This window comes from Dendrobates tinctorius, unplaced genomic scaffold (genome assembly GCF_039654945.1).
Source record: "Dendrobates tinctorius isolate UK_male_01 unplaced genomic scaffold, ASM3965494v1 ptg000011l, whole genome shotgun sequence".
NCBI classification, from domain to species: domain Eukaryota; kingdom Metazoa; phylum Chordata; class Amphibia; order Anura; family Dendrobatidae; genus Dendrobates; species Dendrobates tinctorius.
The window spans coordinates 81796643-81817700 of record NW_027361679.1 but is presented as its reverse complement, the minus strand read 5'-3'; the positions used below and the strand labels follow the sequence as shown (position 1 = coordinate 81817700).

At 42.9% G+C, this 21058-nt stretch overlaps 1 protein-coding gene across 4 annotated transcripts in view; it reads right to left on the bottom strand.

The window, feature by feature from the left end:
- Positions 1 to 1439: 1439 nt before the first annotated feature.
- LOC141048307 (GRAM domain-containing protein 2B-like) overlaps positions 1440 to 21058 on the bottom strand; it is a 106330-nt gene continuing 86711 nt past the window's right edge. For all 4 annotated transcript variants that reach the window (XM_073543799.1, XM_073543774.1, XM_073543789.1 and 1 more), the window contains 4 exons: positions 10500 to 10580; positions 9517 to 9613; positions 9293 to 9400; positions 1440 to 3775 (listed from right to left, as the gene is read on the bottom strand). In XM_073543799.1, the coding sequence (XP_073399900.1) occupies positions 3760 to 3775; positions 9293 to 9400; positions 9517 to 9613; positions 10500 to 10580 (302 nt within the window). In that variant the 3' untranslated portion in view covers positions 1440 to 3759. The remainder of the gene's footprint in view (positions 3776 to 9292; positions 9401 to 9516; positions 9614 to 10499; positions 10581 to 21058) is intronic.

Genomic DNA, 21058 nt, shown 5'->3' with positions numbered 1-21058 from the left:
CCTTTACTTTCAGTGCAGCAAACTCACTCCAGAAGTTCATTGTGGATCTCTGAATGATCCAATGTTGTCCTAAATGACTAATGATAAATATAATCCACCGGTGTGTAATCAAGTCTCCGTATAAATGCACCTGCTCTGTGATAGTCTCAGGATTCTGTTTGATGCACAGAGAGCATCATGAAGACCAAGGAACACAACAGGCAGGTCCGTGATATTGTTGTGGAGAAGTTTAAAGCCGGATTTGGATACAAAATGATTTCCAAAACCTTAAACATCCCAAGTAGCACTGTGCAAGCAATCATATTGAAATGGAAGGAGCATCATACCACTGCATATCTACCAAGACCCGGCCGTCCCTCTAAACTTTTATCTCAAACAAGGAGAAGACTAATCAGAGATGCAGCCAAGAGGCACATGATCATTCTGGATGAACTGCAGAGATCTACGGCTAAGGTGGGACAGTCTGTCCATAGGACAACAATCAGTCGTACACTGCACATATCTGGCCTTTATGGAAGAGTGGCAAGAAGAAAGCCATTTCTCAAAGATATCCATAAAAAGTGTTGTTTAAAGTTTGCAACAAGCCACCTGGGAGACAAACCAAAATGTGGAAGAAGGTGCTCTGGTCAGATGAAACCAAAATCAAACTTTTTGGCAACAATGCCAAACGATATGTTTGGCGTAAAGGCAACACAGCTCATCACCCTGAACACACTATCCACGCTGTCACACATGGTGGTGGAAGCATCATGGTTTGGGCCTGCTTTTCTTCAGCAGGGACAGGGAAGATGGTTAGAATTGATGGAAGGATGGATGGAGCCAAATACAGGACCATTCTTAAAGAAAAGCTGTTAGAATGGCCAAGTCAAAGTCCAGACCTGAATCCAATCAAGAATCTGTGGAAAGAGCTGAAAACTGCTGTTCACAAACGATCTCCATCAAACCTCACAGAGCTCGAGCTGTTTGCCAAGGAAGAATGGGCAAGAATTTCAGTCTCTCGATGTACAAAACTGATAGAGACATTCCCCAAGTGACTTGCAGCTGTAATCGCAGCAAAAGGTGGCGCAACAATGTATTAAGTTAAAGGGGCCGAATAATATTGCATGCCCCACTTTTCAGTTTTTGAATTTCCACAAAAATTTAAAATAACCAATAAATTTCATTCAATGTCACAATTGTGTCCCACTTGTTGATTCTTCACCAAAACTTTACATTTGGTATCTTTATGTTTGAAGCATGATATGTAGGAAAAGGTTGAAAAGTTCCAGGGGGCCGAATACTTTCGCAAGGCACTGTATAGTAGTGTGAACCTACACTCAGGGAGAGCTTAAAATACTACCTTTTATATACAGACGGAACCGTTCAGGCTGTTTCATACCCACCCTATAATTAAGTGCTCCATATGTTTCTATTTAAAACATTTACCAACAATGCAGAAATGTTAATGAAATAACCAAATTTATTCCCGGAGATTGAATATTAATCTAGTTAAAAAAAAAAAAAAAACGACAAGAGTGCAATCTTCATAAATAATCTATGTAAAAATCTGCCATTATAGATAATCTCCAATTATATTACAAAATCTGTTGACAAAATAGCATATTACATAAATATAAACATTTTTGGGGAATCCTATTACAAAAATGGTCAATTAAATAACAGCTAATACAAATCTAGGAAATGCAACTTTCTAAGCTGTATTTGCATAAAAAGGAGGTAATAAAAGAATTATAGAGATGTTCCATTGCTTTCGCAGTAGTTCTCAAACACTTAATGAATGATAGTATATCTCCAGAGCTCACCAACCTTTAGATATCCACTGGGAAACTAGGGTTTTTCAGTGAAATTTAAGGCTTTAGAAGCAGATACCACATCAATAGAAATATGCTATATCCTGGAGATGGAAAATTGCATATTACAGGAAAACATACACATTTCCATTGTAAGTATCCATTAGTGATTCCTGTAGGCTTTCTAATGAATACTTTCTGCAAGTGTGGAATCTACAAAGCCGCACCCGAAAGAATTTGGCAGTTGCCCAGCAACTTGGAGGTGACCATTCTGGATTTGCAGATGACAAATATGCTGGTAGCGCACGCGTCACCACGACTTTCTTCCTCACTACACAACATGGAATGACAGCCAGTCCCTACTGCAGGAGATGGCTTTTAGAAATTACACTTTGTTCCTCTGCGTTGCCATCTACAGGTGTGAATGTGCTTTCAGCTATAGTCAATAAAAGGAGACCAATTGCATATGTATTACAAAATCACTGATCTGTAAAGAAAGTGCAATGTGTGTATCAAATACCATTTTGTTACATTCCTAGTAGAACTTGTCATCACCTGAAATGCAATTTACCACTAAATCTGCCCTGCAAATATAGTCATAAGCTTCAGACAAATTGTATTTAAATAATGTCTCACAGGCAAACTGGAGCAGTGGCTACAGGGAAAAAAATCAAGTTCTATTCTCCCTGCAGCCTCTTACTTCCAGTCATTGAGCAGTGGGCTGCTACAAACACCACTGACTACACAGCCAGCGTGGCTGTAATCATGCCCGTGCACTCTGATTGATGGTTCACGCTGCAGCATTTGTGTGTGTAGAGCAGGTTGTCAATCAATGTTCCGGGGAATGATTACAGTGTATTCATCGTGTAGCGGTGACTGTAACAGTCCGCTGCACCACCCTGATGACTGGAAGCGAGTGGCTCCTGGAAGAACAGAACTTCATTTTCTTCCTGCGGTCTCTGTTCCAGTAAACAGGCCAGACATGATTTAAATGCTCTTTATCTTCAGATTACCACAATAGCATTAGTAAATAGCATTCTGAAGGTGACAATGTTGAGCCTTCAGCCCACATAAAGGCCACAAGAATGTGAAAATGGACTGTTCATATATAGTGTTTCACTGATTTGTTCAGATTCAGTTGTATCAAAATTATAAATTGGGAATCAATTAGTTCTCCTGATTTGCAGTTCATACATAACATCAAAGCCCCTAACTACCTTAAACATCTTGAAGAAAAGGTAAAATCTGTGCTTAATACTTACATGAAGAGAAATCATTTACAGTAATCAACACTGCCCTGATGATTTCATATATATTTGTAGCCTTTTTTTTTGTTGCTGGGGCCCTCAGGTCTTTACATTTCGAACCTGATCCTGTATACTAGCAAGGTAATTTTAGTCCACTGACCAATATTTCATTTTAGAGAGTAACATTTGTACAGAGGAAAACATACACACTATTTAGAATTGTAGGAATTTCTCATTGTGAGAAAACATAAAAATATTTACAGACATTCAGAACTCACTCACATCCTTTGCCTTTGAGACATCCACTACTGCACAGACACAAGCTATGAAATACCTGAGAATGAAATACTAAATGGTTTCTCATTCATCTGTAGAGGGAAAACAGTAAATCTGTTAATAGTGTCTCAGTCTGCAACTCCGGTGTCCAGCTGAAAGTCAGTCTGTTCATGACCGGCTAAATACGCTAGTTCCTAGCCATCTCACGACTAGGATTTGTGGAGGATCCCTGTAAATCTTGCCATAACAGGACATGAAAAGTGCATTCATTTAACATCTTAGCTTGGAAGGTATGATCTTCTTTCTTTATTCTTAAATCCTAGGTCTTTCAATATAACCAAGATTTTCAAGCCTTATTGCAGGACTCATCTGGGTCTGATCCACAAGTCTTGTCATTCAAGTAGATTTGAGAAATAAATGGAAATTATCTTGATAATGTTGTCACCTCAAGTATCGTGAGATCTGCAGACGAAATAAGCAATATAACGATTAAAGAGGTTGTCCGCTACTTTAACATTGATGGCCTATACTTTATTATTATTATTTATATAGCACCATTGATTCCATGGTGATGTACATGAGAAGGGGTTACATTACAAATTACAGATATCACTTACAGTAAACAAACTAACAATCACAGACTGGTACAGAGGGGAGAGAGGACCCTGCCCTTTCAGGCTTACATGCTACAGGATGGTGGGAAGGAGACAGTAGGTTGGGGGGTTGCAGCAGCTCCAGTGATGGTGAGGCGGTAGCTCCAGTAGTGGTGGGGAGGCAGCGGGGTCATTGGAGGCTGTAAGCTTTCCTGAAGAGATGGGTTTTCAGGTTCCGTCTTAGGATACTTAGGATAAGTCATCAATGTCTGATCTATAGGGGTGTGACACTTGGCACTCCTGTGATCAACTGTTCTTGGACGGAACTGACCAGTTACGGAGCTGCACAGCACAGCTCAATCGCCTGTGCCATGGCTGGGTACCGCACATCCATCACCTATTCAAATCAATACAGGGCGGATGTGCAGTACCTGGCCATGACCACTATACAGTAGACGGAGATGCGATGTGTAGATTCCTAATGGGTCAGTTCCATCTGTGTAGGCACCCCCACACCAATCAGTCATTGATGACCTATCGTAAGGATAGGCCATCAATGTTAACCCCTTAGCGACAGAGCCAGTTTGCTGCTTAATGACCAGGCCAATTTTTACAATTCTGACCACTGTCCTTTTATGAGGTTATAACTCTGGAACGCTTTAATGGATCCCGCTGATTCTAAGATTGTTTTTTCGTGACATATTGTACTTCATGTTAGTGGTAAAATTTCTTCGATAAGTCTTGTGTTTATTTATGAAAAAAACGGAAATATGGCGAAAATTTTGAAAATTTTGCAATTTTAAAACTTTAAATTTTTATGCCCTTAAATCCGAGAGATGTGTCACACAAATTTCTTAATAAATAACATTTCCCACATGTCTACTTTACATCAGCACAATTTTGGAAGCAAAATTTTTTTTGTTAGGAAGTTATAAGGGTTAAAAGTTGACCAGCGATTTCTCATTTTTACAACAAAATTTACAAAACCAAGAAGTTTATTAACCCTTTAAGTGCTTCACAGGAACTAAAGCAATGTGGAAGGAAAAAAATTAACATTTAACTTTTTTTTGCCAAAAATTTACTTCAGAACCAATTTTTTTTATTTTCACAAGTGTTAAAAGAGAAAATCAACCACAAAATTTGTCGTACAATTTCTCCTGAATACGCCGATACCCCATATGTGGGGGTAAACCACTTTTTCAGCACACGGCAGAGCTCGCAGAATTGGCTGGAATTGAGATCGGATGCCATGTTGCGTTCGGAGAGCCCTTAATGTGCCTAAACAGTGGAAACCTCCAACAAGTGACCCCATTTTGGAAACTAGACCCATTAAGGAACTTATCTAGATGTGTGGTGAGCACTTTGAACCTTCAAGTGCTTCACAGAAGTTTATAACGTAGAGCCGTGAAAATAAAAAATCCATTTTTTTTCCACAAATATGATCTTTTCGCCCCCAAATTTTTATTTTTACAAGGGTAACAGGAGAAATCATACCCGCAAAGTTGTTATGCGATTTGTCCTGAGTACGCCGATACCCCATATGTGGGGGGAACCACTGTTTGGGCACATGGGAGAGCTCGGAAGGGAAGGAGTGCCATTTTGGAATGCAGACTTTGATGGAATGGTCTGCGGGCATCATGTTGCGCTTGCAGAGCCCCTGATGGGCCTAAACAGTGGAAACCCCCCACAAGTGACCCCATTTTGGAAATTAGACCCCCTAAGGAACTTATCTAGATGTGTGGTGAGCACTTTGAACCCCCAAGCGCTTCACAAAAGTTTATAAATGCAGAGCCGTGAAAATAAAAAGTTTTTTTATTTCCACAAAAGTGATTTTTTAGACCCCAATTTTTAGACCCCCAAAGTTGGCAAATAGTGGAAACCCCTCAATTCTTGCTCCAACCCTAGCCCCAACACACCCCTAACCCTAATCCCAACCCTAACCCTAATCCCAACCCTAACCCTAGTTCGCCCTAACCCTAATTCTAACCCTAGCCGTGACCCGAGCCCTAACCCTAGCCCTAACCCTAGCCCAACCCTAACCCTAGCCCAACCCTAACCCTAGCCCAACCCTAACCCTAGCCCAACCCTAACCCAACCCTAACCCTAATGGAAAACTGGAAAAAAAAATATTTTCTTTATTTCATTATATTGGCCTATATAAGGGAGTGATAAACGGGGGGGGTTATGTACTATTTTTTTTATTTTGATCTCTATGATCGTTTATCATAGTGATCAAAATAATGAATGGAATCTGCCAGCCGGAGCCGGCAGATTCCCGGCGGGCGCACTGCGCATGCGCCCGCCATTTTCAAGATGGCGGCGCCCATCGGAGGATGCCGGCGGGACGTGGGACCACCGGGAGGGGACGGAGGGCCACGGAGAGGTACCAGGGGGGATTGGGGACCCCATTTCTCTCTCCTCTGATGTGCGATCACATCAGAGGAGAGAGAAATTAAATGTAAAATCGCGGCTTTTTTTTTTTTTTTGCGGTCGCCGTTATACAGTTAATAACGGCGATCGCAAAAGCGGGGGTCGGTAACAACCGACCGATTCATGTTCTCTGGGGTCTCGGCTACCCCTGGCAGCTGAGACCCCCGGAGAAAATCCGACACTGGGGGGCGCTATTCACTTAAATCACAGCGCCGTGAATTAACGGCGCTGTGGTTTTGTACCCTTTATTACCGCCGTTAAAAGGCATATCGGCGGTCGTTAAGGGGTTAAGGTAGTGGACAACCACTTTATAAAATTTACAAGGACTAAAATATTATACACATGGACTGCAATTACCACCTCTTCTTTTCCAGATGAGACATATCGTAGTATGACACACGCACACAAATAAAAAAATGTAGTTAGGTCCACAAATATATGTACAGTGACCAAAACTTCGGGTTTTGGGCTCTGCATGCCACTTTTATTTAAAATGGAACAAGTAAGATGCAATTAAGTGTGGACTTTCAAGATTAATTTAAGGGGTTAAACAAAAATTTCCTTTGAAATGTTTAGGAATTGCAACCATTTTTCCACAAAGCCGCCTCATGTCAGGGGCTCAAAAGTAATTGGACATTCATTTTAGCATAAATACAATGTTCATTTTTAATACGTTGTAAAGAAAGACTGCCTGAAGTCTGAAAGCCATTATCAAAGTTTCCTCTTTTGTGATGCTTTTCCAGCCTTTACTGCAGCCGACTTCAGTTGTTGCTAGCTTGTGGGTCTTTCTGTCTAAAAGGGAATTGGTCACTACATTTGACCTATGTAAGCTATTAATATGGGCCTACAGGTTATAGAATGCTGAAAACAGACCTCCCTGTATGTATCATATCAGATGCCTTGTTCCTTCCTGATAAATCATCTTTTATCACTTTATGTAAGTGACCTCTTCCAGGCTCTGGGGACGATGGTACTTGGAAGATAACTCTGCCTCCAGAGCTTGTTTGACATGAAGGGAGAGTTACCAATGTGAGACAAGTAACCAACACAGAACAGGAGAAATGAAATTTGTCTTCCTGCGAACACATTTTTTGCTTCTCTCTCAGCTATGCTGTTTTACAACAATAATGCAGCCCTCTCTGCCTGTGAGCTGGAGGCTAGAGCTGAGAGGAACCTGCAGATGTGTCAGGTATCATGAAAGCAGAGAGCAGCCATTACACATCAAATAATCTCTGGAGGCAGAGTTATCTCCAGGCAGCCATCCACCCCAGAACCAGTCATTTATATAAAGTGATAAAGATGATTTATCCACAACAACACTGCTGATATGAGACACACAGGACTATTCTCAGCAGTCTATAACCTGTATGCCCATACTAATAGTTTATATAGGTCAAATGTGGTGGCAAATTCCCTTTAAGTTTTGTCTTAAGGCCCCTCTACATTTAGCGATGCACCAGCGATCCCGACCACGATACGACCCGGTCAGGATCGCTGGTGCATCGCTAAAAGGTCGCTAGTGAGCTGCCACACAGGCAGATCTCACAGCGATGTAGCGATGCTCGGCGGTCGTTACTTACCTTTCACACGCGGCGATCCTGACGTCCTCCGCCCGCGTCCACGCGTCGCCGGACGAGAAATGGAGCTGTGCGATCAGCGACAGACAGCGGGGGAGCCGGTCGGAGGTAAGCCATGCATGCCCATGCCATTATCATCATGTTTTACAGAGCATACAATATGGTGTGCTTTGGATCATAAGCCGATGCAAACCTCCTCCATACTTCTTCCCTTCATTCAGATACAGGTTGATCTTAGGTTCATCTGTCCAAATAATGCTTTTCCAGAACTGCTCTGGCTTCTTTACATGTCTTTTTGCAAAGTCTAATCTAGCCTATTTTTAGTGCTAATTAATGGTTTGCACTTTGTGGTGAACCCTCTGTATTTGCTCTCATGAAGTCTTCTTTGTATGGTAGATTTAGATATTGAAACACCTACTTCCTGGAGAGTGTTTTTACCTTGAGTGGTATTGAAGGCATCTTTCTTCAGCAAGGGAAGGATTCTGCGATTATCCACCACTATTGTCTTCCATGTACATCCAGGCCTTTTTGAGTTCCCAAGCTCACCAGTATGCTTTTTTTTTTTTTTTGCAGAATATGCTAAACTGTTGATTTGGCCACTCCTAACATTTCTGCCGTCTTCTTTTTTTTTCATCCTAATGGTCCAATTACTTTTGGTCCCTTTAAAATGAGGCAGCTACACTCATATTAAAGAGCTGTAATTCCTAAACCTTTACTCCCATTAAGATGTGAATACCCTCAAACTAAAGCTGAGAGTCGGTGCTTTAAGCCGAAATTGATTATCTAGCTGAATCTTGAATATGTTTTGGTAAACTGCTGAAATGACAAAACTTGTGTCACTGCCAAAAGATTTCTGGACCTTACTGTATTTCTAGGGGCCATGTATGATACTTTTTTACCAATGTGGTCAGTAGGTTGCTTGTTATGCCTTATGCATGGAATTTATTCCAGACACTTTGTGTAATGACCACATAAATTAACCAGTCTCATCATTTTATCTGCTGTAGATCTACCGGTTCTCTGCATGCTGAGCTTTCTGCCTATGCACAGTATACAATGCCAGTCAGTGATGGGGTTATACAGAGCTCATGAATACAGAGGACTATATGGCAGCAAGATTACTAGTCATCCTATGATAAAATCACAGTAATATCAGCAGGAGATTATCAAAACAACGTCTCTACATTTTGTTGCTCGCAAATTAGATGGCAAGAAAAAAACAGGTTCCAGATTCCCTCTGAAAGGTCAAATAAGAAAAAAAGAATAAATGTTGCAAAATGGCTTTATATATGCATCTTTTCATAATTACCTAGTAAAACAGTAATTTTATCTAATGCTGAATTATAAACAAAAGACTATAGGTATGCACCTATACTAACCCATGATTTTCATCTCCTCTAGGCCAAGCTCCCATTATATTCAGCTGGTTCTCCAGTTCCATAATACGCAACCCAATATATCCTGATGAGAAGAGAAGCAGTAAAACCCTGACAAAAAAGAACAAAGAAAAGGTCATCCTTTAGACGATGAATACAAGTGAAGCACCATGTTCAGACCAAACCAGACCCAGTAATAGCAAGCAGTACTTTACAAAAAGACTCACAGCAGTGTATAGATAACAAGGAGAGAGTTCACAGCCCTTGGATCTGTCCATTGTGTGTGGCTGCTGTCAGAAGTTATCTTTTCTCGGCTAACAACCCCTAAAAAGAGAGACACAATGATTTGATTAAACATAATATTTTCGGGAACTGTTTTGCCCACATCCATAACTTAAATGTAATGTTCCAGTTATTATTTAATAGGATTTCTGAAGTTATTTTCAGATTTGCAGTATACAAGAACGGACATGTACACAAGCAACTGGCAATACTGGGATAACATCAATGTGCTGACTTTCTGATAGTAACTAAGTATGAAGTAGCGTTTCCCCTGTATCAGAAGTCTGCTGTCTTCAAATGACCCTTGATTCTGCCCTTTCCTTCAAACCCCATATTCAAGTCCTCACCGCCTCCTGCTGCCTTCAACTCGAAATTTTTTCCAGAATCCATCCCTTCATTAACCCTTACTTTTTTCTTTTTAAACGGCCTTCGGCTCAATCTCGAGTCATGACAACATGATGGATAAATGCTCTGTGGCAAAATTGATCTTGAGCAAGCCTACAAAAGGTCCACCAGGGTCTTCTCCGCCATTATCTTGATAGCCTCAAGCCATTGGGTTGCTGGTTTTCCTCTTGCAATGACCCCGCTTGTCACCCCACCACCACCGGACCTGCTGCAACCCGCCCCACACCCTACTGTGTCCTTCCCCATTATCCTGTAATCTGTAAGCTCACAAGGGCAGGGCTCTCTCCCCCTCTGTTCCAGTCTGTCATTGCAGGCTTATTCATTGCAGGCTATACTTGTATTTTGTATGTACACCCGTTTTCATATGTACAGCACCATGAAATCAGTGCTGCTCTAAAAATAAATAATAATAACTTTGCCATCTTGAACTTTATTAGGATAACATACCATTCTCATAGGATGGTGCTGATAGACCAGGCACTTTCACAAGCTATAGTTTTTTCTTCTGCTAATGTGGACTTACCATTTATAAAAGTATCTTGAGCTTGCCCATCCACCTCACTATTACTGGATCTTAAACGGTTCTGTACCAAAAATGCAACATCTGTAGGAGAAGTGGCATAGCAGTTAGTTTTTACCAATGTGCTGAGCACTATTTTAGTTTACGTCTGTGATACCATTTACTTTACCAAATAGCTGTGTAAACCAATATTTCTGTAAATAGTCTGCGTATGTCTAGGATTTTTTATAACACACTGGTATTGAGATGTGTTCTGAAATGAGTCACATTACTAGAATTACAGTGGCCACTCTACTTGCTGCTACAGTAGTGTTATGACGAGTTTTATAGTGATAGCAACTGTATATAATAGTCTTCTGTAGTTTAAATGACCATTTGGGCCACAATAAATGCATAAATAAAGGTATAATACATAATGAAACCCTTCATGCTTTCCCCAATTTTCATTTTAGTGTTTATGTTTTTACCTCCCCTTCTCTCTAGCATCCTAACCTCTCTACTTTTCTGTGAAGAGCTGAATGAGAGTGTGTTTTTTGTAGGACAAGCTGCAGTTTTGAATGATAAGATATAAAGTACTGAAAAATTGGCGGGGGGGGGGGGGGGGGAATCCAAGTGTGCTAATATGACAAAAAATAAAATAATGCAATTCTGACACTGTTTTTTGGGTTTTGTTTTTGTTATGGCTTTCAATGTGCAATACAAATGACTGGGCAATGTGATGGATTCCTAATAAGGCTAGTACAATTAGGGCAGAACCGAGCGGATCTAGGTTTTTTTTTATTTTAGTGGTAAGTGTAAAAAAAAAAATAAAGGTTTGCAGATGGCCTGTTTTCTTAGCATGGCAACCTGTCGTTTTTATCCTTTTTTATAGAAGATTATACTACATACTTAACAAGGTTACATCACAGAACAAAAGAACAAACTGCATTTCTCATTGCATAAGACACCCATGTCAAGCACCAAATATCAGATACTTTATCATGAGAGAATACTTCTCATCACCTGGGAACTAATATGAATCAAAGGAGAATCAAACCAAGCGTTCCATACCTTATTAAATTTTTGAGGACAATGTCACGACTCTGTTGTCAGGTACTCCGGGACCAAGGGCCCCTTCCTCGTCCCTACCACTAGAGGCGCCCTAGCTTGCCCTGTTACCCAGATTACTTCTGATTGTGAAGACACCGGAGCCACGCTGCAGTCTGGCTCATCTCTGTAGCGGTAAACCCATGACACAAGGTCTATTTTTATATACCACCCTCTCAAACGAAGCTATAGTATTTACCATACTGAACCAGTATGAAACCCGCAGGGATCTTCTAACCATCCATCTCATGGCGATAGCCTTTCAAGACAAACATAATGTTTCTCTGAGAAGAGGGCAAGGGTAGTGAGGCCAGGTCTCCTCACCAAGGATTCAGAATAAACATATCTTAGGGCAGAGTGGTACAGGGAACTGTGTGATCTTGATGAGGAAAGTTATGACCTTCCAAAAGTATGCAATAGGAGGGCAATACCACATCAGGTACATAAAATCTGCTGCCTCATCCACACACCTATGGCAATCTGCTGAGGCAGATCTACCCATTTTATATAACCTGCCAGGTAGCATTGATGAACTATATATATTTGGACTAGCTTGTTATTAATTGCCCATGAAACATATTGTGGGAACATCAAGGCCTCGCTCCTATCCAATGATAGAGTATTAGGGTGCTCCGTTTGGCCAAAATTAACAATGGCAATGAGGAGCATCTTCTGCCTAGTAACCGAGTGTATAAAAATGAGATCAAAGGCTTGGGTCCCTGGATCCTTAGAATCCCAATCAGGGACTATGAGGATATGAGATAATTTGTTTTCAAATAATCTTTATTTTAAATTTTCTTAGGGATTGGGGAAAGAAGGGATGGAAGGGACAAAATGCAGGGAAGAGACAAAGGAAATAATTAGAGAACCCATATTACACAATTTCAAGTAGTAATACAGAAAAGAACATCTAGTCAGATTGAGATAATTTGTAATGTCTAGGAACACCTAAAGAAAGCGTGTCTAGGAACTTGATAGAACTGCTGACATTACATAGTTAATTATATAAGTTGAAAAAAGACCTAGGGCCATCAAGTTCAACCTTTCTCTACTAATTATATATTTTTTGTCACTAAATTAGCTATAACCCGCAATGTTATGTCTGCTGAGGAAATCATTCAGCCCTTTTTTTTTTTTTTTTTTTTTTTAAAGCTGTCATAGTGTCTGCCATCACTACCTCTTGTGGTATTGCATTCCACAGTCTGACTGCTCTAACCGTAAAGAACCCTTTCCTATTTAGCTTCCAGAATCGCTTTTCTTCCACCCTTAATGAATGCCCCCTAGTTCTCAGTACATTCTTTGGAAGAAATAAGTCATATGCCAGTCCTTTGAACTGACCACAAATGTACTGAGACATATAAATGAGATCTCCTCTTAGATCTTTTTTTTTCTAAACTGTACAAGCCCAACTTTTCCACCCTCTCATTATATGAGAGGCCTTCCATCCCTTGTAATAAACTAGTTACCCAACTTTGAATTGACTAACTTCTGAATATCTTTTCAAAATGTGGAGATCAAAACTGAATCCCATATTCCAGATGGGGCCTCACAAGTGATTTCTAAAGGGGTAACAATAGAATAGGTTCACAGGATTTTATCTCTCTTTATATACACGCAAAATCTTGTTTTATTTTCTGTCTGCTGCCTGACATTGAGTACTGCTGCTCAGCTTACTTGTAACGAGAATACCCAAGTCCTTCTTCTGCTCTATAGCACCAGGTATATTCCAATTTAATGTATATGCAGCAACAGGATTACTCCATCCTAGGTGCATTACTCTACCTTTTGTCAGCATTAAAGCTCACTTGCCAAGTGTTTACCCATTCAGTCATCTTATCCAGATCATTTTCTGGCCTAACTCTTGGCCTGGCTATAAACAGAATTAAATCATCAGGCAGGGGGGCGTGGCCTGAGCGGCATGTGAGGAAGACGTGTGCCCGCTGAGCTCCCGCATATACCTGATTAATTCAGCCGTTCCGTCCCCACAGCACGGCTAGTATAACCCCTGGAGGCTGCATCGGAGTCGGTAGACACCGCGGGGCACCGGAGATCGCTGCTTCACCCCAGGATATGGGGAAAAGAGGTCAGAGAAGGGTGGCAGGAGAGGACAGAGCGGCGAGCCAAGATGGCGCCGCCGCCACAGCGCGCGCCTTAGAGGAGGCCGCAGAAGACAGCGCGGCTAGGAACAGGGCAGTGGCGGCCAGGCTGCAGCGCTTTGCCCGCACGGCCGAGGCAGAACAGGAGTCTCTCCAGGACTCTGATATGGACCAGGAGACTGTGGCAGAGGACATGAGCCCGGGAATGGGGGAGGAGGAGGAGGCTGCCCATGCCAGAGTGCAGGGGGGGAAGGGAGCTGAGCCTAGCTGGAGTAATCTCTGTAAAGAAATAAACAGCACCTCACAGCCTTGCAATTACAAGTTCCAGACGAGCCCACCAACAAAGATGTAATGCTGGCAGTGGTGCACTGTGGGACTGCGATCTCACATGTCCTGACGCAACTGGGCTTTCTGCAGGAGTCCATGCAGACTGTGCGACATGAACTGCACAGTGTTAGTGACAGAACAAGCCAGGCGGAAAAACGTATGGGTGCTGTGGAGAATTCGGCCTCTGACTCAGGACAGCATTGTACAGAGCTCAAGAAGGATATGGCAGCTGTCTGGGCTAAAACTGACAAAAAATAGATCCAGACGGAATAATGTCCGTATTGTGGGCATGCCAGAGCGCTGTGAGGGAAAGAATCCTACTGCCTTTATTGAAACATGGCTTAAAGAAACAGTAGGTGTGGACAATCTAACACACCTATATGCAGTGGAAAGAGCACATAGAGTCCCGACTCGGCCCCCCCTCCCTGGTCATCCACCAAGACCTGTGCTGGCTAAAATACTCCATTACAGGGATAGAGACGTTATCCTTAGATACTCGAGAGAACACCCTGACCTTACAATAGAAGGATCCAGAGTCTCCTTTTACCCGGACTTTTTGCCGGAGGTGCAGAAGATGAGAGCGAAGTTCACAGACATCAAGAAGCGTCTGAGAGCCTGTGGCGTCAAGTACTCCATGTTTTTCCAGGCTAAATTGCGTGTTGAGGCCTGGAATAAAATCCACTTTTTTCTGGACCCCAGGGAAGCCGTGGACTGGTTGGACCTTAACGAGCGACAGTTGAGGAAGGAGAGGAAGGAGCAGGAATGTGGCTGATGGTTTCTTGACCTGCTCAGTTGTTATGGAGTCTTGCGGTTGAAGTCTGCGGTCCTGATGCAATGGACTGCCTAAGAAGTTATATTTTTATTTATTCTTATATTACTCTGTTATATGCTGTTTTTTTAAGAATTTGTGGTCCTTATGGGGCCTTAGTCTGAGTACGGATAAGGGAAAATGCAAAGTGCTGTGGGGTTATATCCTGTCAAATGCGGGTAGTGAAAAGGAACTGAAGCGCCTGCTGAATGGGGTGGAAGGGTTCGACAGTACCCTTACTTGTTGCACCCTTGGTTCAGCCTAAGGAACTGTTGGAGGGTGTTCTTTGGGGGGAGGGGGGAGGGATTGGGTTCAAAATGTCCTTTGGCATACTTGTACATTTCAGTATTGGCTATGGTACGGCCGGGGGGGGGGAGATGGTAGGCAATATGCTATGGTACGATAATGGCTGATTTTAAGATACTTAGTTGGAATATCAGGGGGTTGAAGTTGCCGGTAAAACGACAGGCCATATTCTCCTTCATAACGGACCAGAAGCCGGCGGTTGTTTGTTTGCAGGAGACGCATCTCACACAGGAGACGCTGGGAATCCTGGATAAGAGATGGTACAGGCGGGCTTTCACTCTACTCATTCCCAATACTCTAGGGGGGTTAGTATATTGATTCACTCCAGGACTCAATTTAAGTGCCACCGGGTGGTGGTGGACACAGAGGGGCAATTTGTCCTTTTATCTTGTACAATCTTTTCCACCCCACTGGTGTTGATATCTATATATATACCTCCGCCTTATAGCAGTAGAGTTATCTATAAAGTTCTTGCCATTCTGAGAGATTTTCCGGGGGTTCCGCATATGGTGGTGGGAGATTTTAATAATATTCTGGATTCACATTGGGACAGGGGTAGCCACGAACCTCTGAGGCTGGGAGGTAATCTTACGCCATTTGGGGTGCTCGTGCGGGAGATAGCTTTGACCGACTTGTGGAGATGCCGTAACCCTGGTGTCCGTCAATTCTCGTGCTTCTCCTCTACTCACTCCTCCCTGTCTCGCATCGATCTGGCCCTGGGTGATGATTTATGCTGGGAAAAACTTTAGAGGTTAAATATCTGGCGCGAACGGTATCTGATAATTCGCCTGTTTCAGTCATGCTTGGGGGGGTGGGAACAGGAGGAATGATAGACCTCTCTGGCGCCTCAACCCGTTTTGGCTGCAGCTAATCGATAAGAATAACGGCTTTATCCCTGAGTTGCAGGAATATCTTAGTTTTAATAGAGGCTCGGCTTCTAGTGGGATCGTCTGGGAGGCCTTAAAGGCGTACTTAAGGGGAATGTACATACGAGAGATTTCTAAAATAAAGACCGCCTCCAGGGCAAAATCACAACTTGTATTCAGGGAACTGGAGGATGCGGAAAGGGCCCTTGCAACACAGAGCACACCTGACACTCGGAAGCGATTGGGGGAGGCGCAGTCAAAGGTGACCAAACAGACATTAGAGGCGGCGGCGCAAAAACGGCTGTTTCAATCTACTCAATATTTTGAGAGTGCGGAAAGTGTGGGGCATTTGCTTTCTGTCGTGACATCGGCACAGAGAGGGTCTGCGACTATAGCGGGTCTTCAGGATGTGAATGGGAGACTACTCACTGACGCACCGGGGATTTTAAAAATTCTAGAGACTTTTTATGCTGACTTATATTCCTCACATGCTAGGGCCCCGACAGAGGATGTTGTTGCCTTTTTGGAGGCTGCCAATCTCCCAAGGTTGACTCCTGAGGACAGACACTTTCTAGATAGACCTCTAAGTCTGGACGAGTTGGAGGAGGCTCTGGGAACCATGTCCAATGGTAAGGCACCTGGGGTAGATGGGTTGCCAGCTGAGGTATACAAACGGTATAGAACGGTGTTGCTCCCTGCTCTATTGACAGTGTTTAATGATAGTTTGGAACGGGGTGCTCTCCCATCGTCTATGCGAGAAGCTGTCATTGCCGTGCTGTTGAAAAAGGATAAGGACCCAACTCTGCCCGCGTCGTATAGGCCCATCTCCCTGTTGACGCTAGACATTAAACTTTTAGCGAAGGTCCTGGCCATTCGACTCTCAAAAGGTAGTAGCTGTGTTAATACACCCCGATCAGACGGGGTTTATGCCCAACAAATCGACGGCTATGAATATTAGGAGATTATATCTGAATATGCAGGTGAGGGCTGATAATGCCGGGAAGAGGGTGGTTCTGTCCCTAGACGCCGCTAAGGCATTTGATAGTGTAGAGTGGGACTATTTATGGGCGACGCTTCACTGTATGGGCTTTGGCCCGGGCTTTATTGGCTGGGTCAAGCTCTTGTACTCGGAGCCGAGTGCTCGGCTGAGGGCTAATGGTCAGTTGTCTAATCCTTTTTCACTTCATAGAGGAACAAGGCAGGGATGCCCTTTATCCCCGCTGCTGTTTGCTCTCGCGGTGGAGCCATTGGCCTCCAGGGTAAGATTGGATGCTGGCATAGAGGGATTCCGGTATGGGGAGCATGAGGAGAAGGTAGCACTATATGCGGATGACCTGTTGTTATTTTTAGCGGACGCGGACAGATCATTACAAAACACGATGACACTTCTTGGGGCATTTGGGGAGGTCTCGGGTCTGGTTATTAACTGGGAGAAGTCTGCGCTCCTCCCACTGGACTCAAGCTCCTGCAGTGTGGTAGGTGTGCCGGTTGCAACGTCCCTTCAATATTTGGGCATAAGAATATCCAATAAGCTGACAGACTATGAGAGCCTAAATCTTGTTCCGCTGTCGGACAGGATCAAACAGAAGGTTAAGGCCTGGGCAAAGTTACACCTCTCTGTTGTGGGAAGAGTGAATCTGTTGAAGACGGTAGTTATGCCGCAACTCTTATATGTCCTTCATAACTCCCCTGTCTGGCTTCCCCAGAACAGGTTTCATAAAATTAATATGATTTTTAGAGAGCTCATCTGGCTGAAACAAGGCGCGAGAATTAAACTTGAACACTTGCAAAAACCTAAAGATGAGGGGGGACTTGCGTTGCCCAACCCATGGCTTTATTTTCTGTCTTCCCAATGCCAGCATGTAGCAGGAGGAATGGAGGGCTAGTTGGTGGATTTGGTGGGAGGTCAGAAGATCCTTCAATTCTTAGTGGGACGGGGATCACTGGTGTCGAGCCTGGAGTCGGGTAGATTTCGATCCCTTGCATTCAGGTTCCCTACGCTGCTTCTAATGGTTAGGGTATGGGATAAGCTGAGGCAGCTGAGAGGAATACGCGGTCTTACAAAGTACTCCCCCATATGGGACAATCAGCATTTGCCATGTATGAAAACGCTCAGAGGCTTTGCTCACTGGAGGCGGATTGGCATATGGTGGGTGTCGCAGCTGGTGGAGGGAGGGGTTTTTAAAACTTTCGAGCAATTGGGACGGGAATTTCCCCTCCAACGCTCTATGTTTTATCAATATTTGCAGCTGCGTCACGCGTATATGGTGCAGAGCAAAAAAGTTGACCTAACCATACACCACGACGTCCTTATCCATAGGCTTGGTATGCAGGGGTCCACCAGGGGACTGATTTCAATGGTGTATGGTGGCTTACTTGGACAGGTCCTGTCAAGGCATCCTATTGGCGCACTGACAAAGTGGGAACAACAGCTGGGTACGATATCAGCGGAACAGTGGGACTCGATTCTACAGATGATTCCCAGATTATCTCTTAGTGAGCCTGGCCGCCTGTCTCAGCTATATATCCTCTATAGGACATACAGGTCTCCCGAATGGTTATTCAGTAGAGGGTTGCGATTGGATTCGAGATGCCCCAGGTGTACGATGGACAATGCGGACATTTTACATATGATGTGGAGATGCTCTTGCCTGCAAATATTCTGGATCGTGGTCCTTGACCTTATACACTTGGTCACGGGACAGGATATTCCCAGGGACCCCACGATTTGTGTTTTGGGTTATGTTGATGAGGTGGGAGGGGATCAATACCTTAAAATTGCTGTGGCCAGAATGCTATTTGTGGCCCGAAAGCTGATAGCTTATCACTGGATTTCTGCCAAAATCCCCTCAAGAAAAGAATACATTAATAGGTTGAACCAAATATTATATAGGGAAAAGTTTGTGTACCTTAGGAGGGGTGTGCCGCATATTTTCGGGAAAATATGGGAGGGATGGTTGAAGATTCCCAGCCTGGCTGCCTCGAATCTCCTAGATTAATGGGTGGGCCCTGGAGGTGGTCTCCTGTCGGTTGTTACTCGCCATTTCTCATATGATATGGTTGTGTGATGGAATTGGGTTTATTCGCTATGTACCAGTCCATATGCCATCGGACAAAGGGAGGGGGGTGTTATGGGGGAAGGAAATGTTTGACTACATGTTGTAAGTTGTACATGCCTGTCATTTCTAAAACTTTTAATAAAAACTATCTGATTAAAAAAAAATCATCAGGCAACCAATTTAATCCCTTGATATCCTGAAGTCTGGCAAATCCTGACAGCTAGTGATTCCATGGCAATGGCAAACAAATGGGGTGACAGAGGGCACACCTGTCAGAATTCTCTCCCCAAGGGAAACAAGTAAATAAAACCATTAATCAGGACTTTAACTTTCGAAGATTGATACAAGACTACAATCCATCTTCTGAAGCCTGGTCCAAAGCCAAATTGTCAGAGGGCCTTCTCAAGGTAGACCCACTCGACCGAATCAAATGCCTTAGCAGCATCCAGAGATGACAAGACCCAGTCTTCCTGTTGTTTCCAACCCAACTGTGCAATTACCTGTGCTCTCCTTTATATTATCGAATGTAGACTGACTTGGAATAAATAATAATCTTTCTTTTTATATAGCGCTAACATATTCTGCAGCGCTTTACAGTTTGCACACATTATCATCACTGTCCCCGATGGGGCTGACAGTCTAAATTCTCTATCAGTATGTCTTTGGAATGTGGGTGGAAACCGGAGAACCCGGAGGAAACCAACACAAACACGGGGAGAACATACAAACTCCTTGCAGATGTTGTACTTGGTGGGATCTGAACCCAGGACTCCAGCGCTACAAGGCTGCAGTGCTAACCACTGAGCCACCGTGCTGCCCTAAATAAATCCACACTAGTCAGTGTGAATAATTTTGTACATAAGTTTATTTAGTCTATTTGCTATAATTTTGATCAATATTTTATAATCTAAATTTAATAAGGATATGGGCCTATATGATACACAATCTTTGGGAGGCTTATCTGATTTTAGAGATTTCGGTAGAGCGCCTTGTTCTGGGGAGCAATTATATACTTTAAGATGATGAGGACCAGTTGGTCTAAATATCTTAGATAGGCTTCAGGAGGGAGTTCATCTGGACCCAGAAACTTCCCTTGCGCCATAACTCTGACTGCTTCCATCATCTCTTTTTCAGTAATAGGAGTCCATAGGACCGCAGCACTATCCTCCACGAGGACCTTGAGATTTATACCATCCAGATATTCTACTACACATTTGAGGTGAGGGAGAGATCAGCTCTAATAATATTGGGAAATGAACTGAATTGCCCCTAAGTAGATATTACAGGTGTGACACCCAACTGAGGTATCTCCTCACTTCTGAACACACAACAGTTTATCTTTTAGAGGGTCCATTAATAAGGTAAAGTCCCCTAAACAGAATGTTGGGGCAGATGTGGCTGCGAATATAGCAGTGTCTTTTAAGAATCCCAGATTAGCTGGAGGGGAATTGTATATAGCTAGGGTGACAATGGGTGCATAAATGAAAATATAGCGTTCTTCGGTGTCAGACTGTGAAGATACTACCTCCCACCTAAGGCATTTATGCAGAAGCACTGAAACTCCCATAGAGTAGAATGTGTGACTAAAAAGTACAGGGACCCCTGTAGCCAGGGCATCAGCAAGAGACTACTTGTGCTTGGGGTGCAACCTGTCACATTTATTGATACAATTTTGGGGTATAAACAATGCTTTGATAGCTTTTTATTGCATTTTTTGTTGTAGCTGCTGTAACAAAAAACAGCAATTCTGCTGTTTCAATTTTTTTCTTTTACAATGTTTACCAAACAGGTTAAATAAATTGATATTTTGCTATATCAGACTTTTTTCTTTTATGCATTTGTTTTAAATGGGGGAAAAGCTGTGTGATTTGAATTTTTTTAAAAATTTTTTGTTTTGTTTTTTTTTTATCCCCCTTTGGGACTTGAACCCGCATCTAATCACTTGTTCTATATACTGCAATACAATTGTATTTTATTATACAAGTAACATCACAGTCTACTATGAGGTCCAGGC